At 35.2% G+C, this 9,836-nt stretch overlaps 1 protein-coding gene across 1 annotated transcript in view; it reads left to right on the top strand.

Moving 5' to 3' along the window:
* LOC149808385 (uncharacterized) overlaps nucleotides 1–9,472 on the top strand; it is a 54,008-nt gene extending 44,536 nt beyond the window's left edge. Inside the window, exon 4 of the mRNA XM_089976504.1 lies at nucleotides 7,326–9,472. Within this exon, the coding sequence (XP_089832630.1) occupies nucleotides 7,326–7,494 (169 nt within the window). The 3' untranslated portion in view covers nucleotides 7,495–9,472. The remainder of the gene's footprint in view (nucleotides 1–7,325) is intronic.
* Nucleotides 9,473–9,836: the final 364 nt, after the last annotated feature.

The raw sequence follows: 9,836 nt of genomic DNA on the forward strand, positions 1-9,836 counted from the left end.
CTCTGTATTTCCAATAGATAATTAAAATGATTCCTCATAAATTATATCAGAACACAACAGAAATCATTCCACAGACTGAACTTAAAATGGGAATGAAAAATTTTGTTTACCACAACTTTATATAAAAACTTGCGACACAATAAAATGACCAGGGTGTGGGTTTGAAATTCACTTCCAGAACATTCTAAGACTGTAAATAAAGCTTGATCTTTAACTCAAATATCAGTATTTTAAAAAAATATTAATAAATTACAAACAAAACTCAGGTACACACAAAAACTGTATCATCAATCATGGACAAAGGTTAAGCACGCAATATAAATTAAACATACATAGCAGTAATCGTGTATCTAACAGAACCAGAACGTTGGTATAACATCGAATTTTATCTTTCTTACATCGTGATACGTTGAAACAAATCGTATTGTACATCCATAACTACAAAGAAGTATTTCAGTATAATGCGAGATTTGTCGGAGAAGGGCGGAGCGTGGGCTCCTTGTTACCGTGATAATTAGCAAGTATTGGATAAAAACAATGAATCTGCTGAACAAGAGATATATTTGGAAGTGAAAGAAGAGAAGTTAGGGAACTAAATTCGTTTCTTTAACGGTAAATTGCCAAGGTCAATGTCTCCCGACAATCGTGTGACTCTGCATGGTTCAAATAATAACGCTCGATTCCAACTGAAGGGTTCAAGCAGAGTATCCTTTATCTTGTAATTTTTTATTTATTTTGGCAATTACTGTCCATTTCCAAGACAGAGTTTTTGTACGTAAATCATGTTTGAGACGCGCCGAAGTTGTCAGATTATTTGACGGCTAGAGTTTCAAGAACGTATCTAGATTTAGGAAGCAAAACATGTTATATGTGGTTAGCATGAAAATCACCGAAGTCTGCTTCCGAATGTATACAGTTAATTTGAATCTCTCGCCTAATACGAAAGGCCGTTTTCATTCCGACGTGGTATTACACATCCTACAGTTATTACTTTTTATATGCGGCTTGATTTACATACATACATACATACATACATACATACATACATGCATGCAGAACCTGTCGTATATACTCGACTCGCTTATATGAAGAGTCCCACAGTAAACTGCACAGACCAAGATCTGCCGTCGCATTAGACTTTTTCACATCTTAATTATGAATAAGTATAGGAAATCCCAACAAATTTTATGAAGAAATTAATCCTATATTTATTTTCGTTGCCCTCTTTGTCTTCGCGAAACCAGTTTGTGTAATAATACACTTTTTGTGTACAGGAATTCATTTCATTTCACAGTTTTGTTAGTAAAGGCTTTTTACGGAATGGACTAGTTGATAACATGAACTTGGCATAAGCTGTCCATGCAAAAATAGAATTGTAGCCAAGAGAAACTTTTTACATTGTCTTCATTTTACAAATATCTCTCTCTCTCTCTCTCTCTCTCTCAAATGTAGCTCCACCAAGTAGACTGCGCTCCCACATGACATGGGTCACGTGCAAAACATTTGTTATCCCATTTCAACGTTTTGCATCCACACAGTATAAGCCTTGAATACCACATGAGTATAATCGAGATTGGCACACTGCCTGTTGAAGACTATATTAGTAAAACTGAGACTGGTAAATTGTGTGTTCAAGACCATGTTAGTATATTCGAGACTGGTATACTGCCTGTTGAGGACAATATTATAATAATTTAGTCTGGTAAACTGCGCGTTGAAGACCATATTAGTACAATCGAGACTGGTGCACTGCCTGTAGAAGACCATACTGGTTTAATATAGTCTGGTACACATTCTGTTGGAGACCATATTAGTGTGCGTGTGTGTGTGTGTGTGTGTGATTTGGATTTTTAACGTAGCTTTAACAATTTTTCAGTCATATCGCTACGATGTCAGCAGTGTGACAGTTTATAGTGATGCCTAGCACTGGGGTATCTAGTATTACTATTAGTACCCTTACTCCTACCTCGTGGACAGGGTACTAACATGAGCAAATACGTGTCAATGGATCAAGCCGGGTGTGATTCACACCCGTCGCTCCTTTAGCCTAATATCAACAATGTGAACATATTCCTTGCATATAATCCAATAAATTCAGTAATCCTCTTTTTTCAATACTGTAAGTATCGAAAATCATTGTAGAAATAGTTGTAAAATCTCGTTTTACCTTTTTTATCCAATATTTTCGTTTAGATCGTCCGCCATATTAGTTCAAATAATGAATTACTTCCGTTCTCAGCCTCATTTGTTTGTGTGCCATATAAGGACATTTAGGCCTTATTTGGAAACGTAAACAAATCGTAGTAAAAATATGGCGTGGTTTGAGTGCGAAATTCTGCTCATTGAAAGTAAATACGGTTTATCTGCAACTTTGAAATTCCACCAAGAAGCCATTATTCGCCACTTGATTGATAATAACATAGCGTAGAATATCCAAATATGGTCTGGCAAGCGTTACGTAGAAAAGGGGTCACGGCGAGAGTCTCGCGTTATCTGTCATGGTGGACACGGTGAATGCCGTAGACTTACAAACCAAGGGAAACAACTCATGACTCATAAATATCTCTAGGACAAAGCACTAAAATATGTGATGGATCTGCCAAAGTGAAGATAGGGTTAACGTATCGAAATCTTGGCTCACGAAGATGACGGGAAGCTACTGGCAAGATTTCTCACATACCCACACTGGCCGAGCCCGAGTCTCAAACCCACGCAAAGGTGGGATGGCAGTAACTGTTGAAGGCGAAGGCGAGCCCATTAAACCACTTGGCCACCCTGAGTCACCTCATTCTGAGACACAACCATAACCTTTGAGAGAGTGTGACATAGGGGGTTAAAACTTCAATTGAAAATTTATGGAATTAACAGAAATCCGTTGGCATCGATTGATGGTTACGTACCTAACAGATCTCAGATAACAGTGGTAGGAATCGATTTCGCAAACTTTGGATGGGTCCTGATGTCAATTGTTTTGATGAGTGAGAATGAATGATGCGGTTTATTATGGTCCTATGTTGATTCACTGGAGATTTATGGCTGATGTGAATTTCCTGAAGACAATCTGTTGTGGGAACGTAATTTTTGTATAATGGGTCTGGAATAACTTTGTAGTATGATAAACCAGAACATGTAGTTACGCAGGACAGCTTTGACATTTCAGTAGAGTAATTTTATATGTATGATAAAAAGCAAGCAGGCGTTGGTTGTGTTTTTTACATAATGCAAATTATATAATGTATAGGTCAAAATTTAATCTCAATATAACAAATATTAGTCAATTTTTAATAGTCTGTTAAATATGTGCACAGTTTTCAACAGGAGGCAACATTTCATTATAAAGCATGCGGCAGGGCTTTAACAGAATGTGTGCATCATTCAGAAGTCTTGTTAAATTGTTAAAACAACAATAAACGACAATTCATGATAATCATGCAATTTTATTTTTATTTCAAATGAAAATACATCTGTTTAGTATTTCAAATTTATGATACATGCCTAAAATTCCCAAATTTATTGTTGCTAAAATTATTACTGTTTTTAACTTGATAACTTGATTTGTTTAATGTTTCCCGTACATAATATTTTGTTTAGTGGTAATCTTCAGGCTCCTTAACCTCATCATCGCTATATCACTAATTAGTGCACTTGTTTTAAAAGTTCCAGATAAAAAGAAATCAAAGTTCTGTCAATTCTTATTAATTCGTGTATTATATTTAACGATGAAGGACAAATTAAGTTCAGTAGAATTATAAAAACTTTGCTAAATGGTATTAGTACGAAACAATGGGCGGGGGGTGGGGGTGGGGGGCTTGATAGCTTCATATACCAAAATGATGTCAAGGATTATGTCTGATAATAAGTAAATAAAATCAAGGTGACATAAGCCAACGCTACACAGGGGGATCTGTATCTGGTATTTGCATGCGTCTTTGTCTGCCGCTAACATGAGCCAAGACATGCAGCTTCGTCTTTGTTGCATTGGAATTGATCGCAGCCCAGGCCTAATGTTATAATTGTCTCGTACTCTGAGTCAGGTTCAAAACAAAAGTCTGACATCTGGCATTGCTTTCATAAAGAATCTCAATTCCTGCTACATATTCAGCTCAAATTTACCACTAATACTTTTTTAAGAGAGAAATGCTGAAACATTGCAAGTCACTATTGATTTTACATACTACAAACATATATTGCTGAAATGTAGATCTCGACCACTCCATCTGACGTCCTTTTCATGGCCTAACTGTTGATGATCTCAACAATAATGTACATAATTGACAACCTGTATGAGGATTATCTAAATTTGACACATTGAACGTGTAATTGACAAGCAGTGTGAGGATTAACTAAATTTGACACATTGAACGTGTAAATGAATAACAGTGTGATGACTAACTTGACTACTTACTCGAATTCAAAGGTCTCATGCCATTGGGATATGTCAACTTACGTTGAATTGTGTGGCCAAAACTGTGCTGACGTGCCGTTCAACCCGACACACACACACACACACACACACACACACACATACATACATACATACGAATGAATATGCGTGTCATTTCGGCGTGTTTTTGGTGTAAATACTTGCATATTGTTACGTATATCTAGAAGGTGTCTTTAACTTTTGGTCCATGACTGGAGAGTGCAATGAGCTATAACTAGATTATTTATTTGTCTTGTGTGCCTTAGCTTGAAAAGTGTGGGGTAGTTTCCCATTGGATGACTAAGGCAGATGAGTTGTGTTGCTACAAAAGTCACATAGGAGGTATTGCGGCTTAGAGTCGAAGTAGAGTTTTCGGATATATATCAGGTACAAGGGGGGGGGGATTAATTATTTCCTATTGTCCCGTGTTCTTGTTTTAATATCAGTCTTCAGATGTATTTCAAGCTGTGTTTGTATTTAATTTAAGAGGAGTTACTTATTCAAGCTATTTACTGGAGTTACAAAATGTTCATATGAAGGCCTGAACAAAAACAACATTCTGAGATTGATGTGAATTCATTCAATGGTGTTTTGGAGAATGCAAATGTGATACGTCAAGGCTGTTGGTACTTCAACATATATATCAATACTGGTGCATCTACACATTCCAGGTCTGGAATCCAATAGGAATATTCTATTAGGTTGGACATGTGATGGAGCTTTTCGGGATTAGCTTGGATTTATTTCCTAAAGCTATAAGTTCCTCATAAATTTTCATTTTTCTTTTTACTTAGAGAATTTGATTGTTCAGTTTTACAAAGTTTGTTGGTGTTGTTTCTTCCTGTTGTTTAGTTTAAGACCACAGACTCATCGCAATATCATTTCGACGTCTCTTAGTGTAAATATTTGTATAGCTGGGTAAGCATAGAGATTTCCAATTTGTCTGCACCTTTTGTCGAATTCCAATGCACATAATTATACATTACCTCCACTCACCCCACCCCCACCACAACAATTAAATAAACATCTTCAAGCATCTCATTATTTCTATTGTTTTGCTCTAAGCATCCATGCTAAAACCAGTCAACGAACCATATGAGTTGAACACACACACACACACACACACACACACACACTTTTGAAACAATTGATGGGATTAGTAGACTGTGTGTGCATGCCAAGAATAGACAGGTCACATCAGATCCTTTGAAACGCTTAGAGATGCGGAATGTTAAGGGAGGAAGTTTGTAGGCGTTTCAATTCCCAGCCTCAACAGCAGGAGTGATAAGATAAATTCGACAGTTGGTAGCTTGTTATACTGTCTGGATGTATACATTGTGAAACAGTTCTGTCCATAAATTTTCTCACAATAGAAAAAGCATTGTTCATATCTTGTTCGAACTCAGTGGTAAAAGAACAACGTGCAAAATGTGCTATATCCATGTCAGTCTTTATCCTTAATAAATGCTAGGGAGAATATATATATATATATATATATATATATATATATATATATATATATATATATATATATATATATATATATATATATATATATATATATATATATGTATGTATGTATGTATGTATGTATGTATGTATGTATGTGTGTGTGTATATATACATATATATACATTTATACATTTTCATCGTATATTTGTCTCTTCAATTTCGGATAGTGCATATGGCTTCACGTTCTACAAATTAACAGTTTCGAAGTTCTGATTTAGGGCATGTCTCTAATTACCGACCGGCGGGTGATATCAAAATACAGAACCTCTGTGCAAATATGTAGATTACTCTAAGTCAAATGCCAAAGTTTAAAGTTCGTATATTCAACCGTGTATGGAGAGATAAACCACAATGATAACAGACAGGCTGAAGTACAAACAATGACAACAACAGCATAAACATTTAATTAGCATTAGCAGCAAACCGACAATAGGCACATTCAATACTAAGACCTTACAAATTTCCTTTTCCCTAAATTGAGAAGGATGGGTACGTCTACCCAGGGTTTCCTGGGATAAATAACCTACCACAAAACAGATCTTTTCATGAAAATGTGCCTCAATCAACATTCTCCCTCACACTAGCTTTGCGGTAAAACGTGTGCATCCAGAACCCGAATATGTTTTTCCATGTTTCGTGTTGCAGGACTCTCGCAATTTCATCAGGTCGAAAGAGACTATGTTGTCCTTCTCTTTAATCTTCGCCACTCTAGCTTCTGCTACATCTGCATAATGTTTGACAAACTACGGGGGCCAAGGACCCTGGTCTACTCTTACCATACTAATATTAACTCCGACCCTATATACAGTTTATAAATCAGAAATTAAGAGAGTGGCACAAGAAAGAGTTTTAACAGTCATAACTACGCAAAAGTAAGAAATTAAAAACTGCCATTTCTGATACAGAAAGAGATATTCGGATACCGCTTACTCTTTGGACAAATCGCTGTGGGAAGTCGAACTAAATTAACTTAGGAACTGTAAACCTATAAACACGTAGCCATAAGTCATCTTAATAGATTAGAACTAAACGTATTCTCTAGAAACTTGCAAGCGACTTGAACTAGACTATAAATGGCGTAAACAGTTATAACAAACGAAAGTACATAATTGGCCAGAGTTCCGTTTTTTTTTTTGTTGGTGGGTTATTATATACAAGTTGACAACGATTGATCTCTGGTATCTTGGTGCAGTTTACATTTATTTACAGTATGCTTATACTTTTACCAATTTGTAGATCTCAGAGATCTACTAGTTGGTCTAAGCATCTCCGCTTTTTCTGACATTTCCGCAACCAGAAATATCAGGGGGAAAAGCGGAGATTTACTTGTTGGTCTACAGTGCGATATGTATGTTCAGTATCTGGACTGCATTACTGTCTTTGTTCGCAGGAACCCGGAATCCGTTCCAATCAAACTCAAGATGGTACACGCCAGCAGCACGAACACCCTCAAACAAAGACTGGGAGGTCTAGACGTAGATATGCAGTGTAACGACCTCATTGATCTGGCCTACACCACGGTCATAGAGAAATGTAAAAAGAGCAAGGAGAAAAGATGACGACACGACAGCATCATGCCCCCCCCCCCCGCTAATCTATGCATGAAATAAGAGACGCATTAGTATAATTATAGTTCAAGGCTTAACCTGGCGTAAATAAGGAACCACTTTTAATTTCTGCCGTACACAAAGGTATCTCGTAAGGACTGACCATTTAATTTTCTTGAAGTAGCCGGTGATTTATTTGAAGAAGAAAACAATGTTCGGTCCATTATTAGCTTCAGAAGCAGTATTCTTGCTCTTATTTACAGGAAAAAAAAAATAATCTGTTATATCCATTAGATTTGTTGACAATCAAAAGTAAATATTTTGAGGTAAAAGAAAAAAGTATCCTGGTTTGAAAGAAAATCTCAGCCCCCAATAATGAAATGACCCGGTACTTGACTTGAAATTGCTCATTAGTCGGATGACTCAGGAAAACAAACAAGGTTCTCAGCGATTACAATAACCTCCCCCTGCTGAATTGATATGAATTACAGTTATTAATATAACCTCCCACTGCTGAATTGATGTGACTTGAAGTTATTATACATGTATATGTAATTAGTAATCTTGTTCACGGTATAGACTTTGGAAGCCTATAAAACGTGAAATGATCATCAAACATGCAGTGTAATGCTCACTCACTACATATTATAATTTTAAAAAATATGAAGATCCATTATTTTTATAATTAATAAAACACCTGTCAAGTTCACCTGCATCTACCTGAAGCACTCCGTTTACTGGATTTGTATTGATTGAAAAAGAAAAGACTCACGGGTATTTTTAATTCAAATAATGAAATAACTGTAATTACGCTTTACTAATGTTGTCACATTTAAAATTACATAGCATATTATTGAAAAAATAAATAATTAGAATCTACACTTAATCACAACCAAAAGTACTCCGATAAGCTATATATGCGGTTGCTAGTATAGAGGTGAGTCTTGAAAATCAAAAGTTATCATTTTGTTGTCAGGTGGGCCAAAGTATGACCAAATGAGCATAATTCCCAAAGTTTTTAAATTTAATATTTGTATGATTTTAATATGATGTAATCATGCAATGTGTCGTGTGTGTTGATGTAATTCGTATCTAGAGGTAAACCGCTTGGTTTCAATGTTCTAAGGCGGCGTATCCAGTAAGATTCCTTTACTTTCCTGGTTCAGATATATATATATATATATATATATATATATATATATATATATATATATATATATATATATATATATATATATATATATATATATATATATATAATTGTTCGTAGCATATGCTCGCTTATCTGAAGTCTTACGTATCGTAGAGACCATAACGCATAACTCGTCTCATAGAGACCATAACTCATGTTCCTTAATAAAACTAGTCCTATAAGTAAAAGCATACTTGTCCATTCCAATAACCTGCGAATGGTCAGATGATGCACTTTTATATAATTACAGATTTGCTTCGCGGCAAATCAACATATGCCTTTTCAGACACATAGTTCTGTATTTATTTATTTATTTAATTTATTTATTTATTTATTTATTACCAAGGTAACATATGTATGCAATCAGATCCAAGTTAATATTTTAGTATATAATTTTACCAGGGGTTGAAATACATAATGCATGTATGGACACGTGCAATGTGCATCTATCCGTTAATCCAAAATTTCTGTGTTCAGTATTATGATAGATTATGTTTGCTGTCACATCTATTTTTAGAACTCATAGAATATTTATTTTCAGATCTCATAGATTAGTAGGTTTTGATGGATATAAAACCTAGTTTTAGTAAGTTCTATTTGTGTGGGACACGACAGATCATATGTATGCATATAGATATTGTTTAATAATACTTTTATAGGCTTGTTATTGGTATTGTTTAAATATTTAAGAGATGTATCCATATATGGTATGTGCTATTGTGTTGTATTTTGTTCGCAACTTAAAAGTAAGATATTTTCTTTGTTTGACAAAAATAAATAAATTACAAAGATCAGAAACTAGTATTTTTTTATCCACGTGAAAATAAGTACTATAGTCCTTTATATCATTTGATAAATTTAAAAATCCATACCGATCATGCAAATTTACACAAATAGTTTCCCAAATCCAGTTAACAGTCCTCAGTCGCATTTTTCGGTCCTCCAAATATACACACTGTACACACTTGAATGTGTGAGTAGCGGGCATTGTAACGAACCATGACTCTGACCCAAGTTTGCTTGTGCGAAGATCATGGCAAACAAAAGTAACACTCCAAAATAATGTATCTCCTAAAATCAGACAAACGTTTTCCCACTGCACGATGTGTAATCCATCTGACGACTTTCTACAGCACCAGTTTACAGTTCGTCTATGCTGGAT

Source organism: Sinohyriopsis cumingii, chromosome 1 (genome assembly GCF_028554795.1).
Source record: "Sinohyriopsis cumingii isolate HCF-2022 chromosome 1, ASM2855479v2, whole genome shotgun sequence".
NCBI classification, from domain to species: domain Eukaryota; kingdom Metazoa; phylum Mollusca; class Bivalvia; order Unionida; family Unionidae; genus Sinohyriopsis; species Sinohyriopsis cumingii.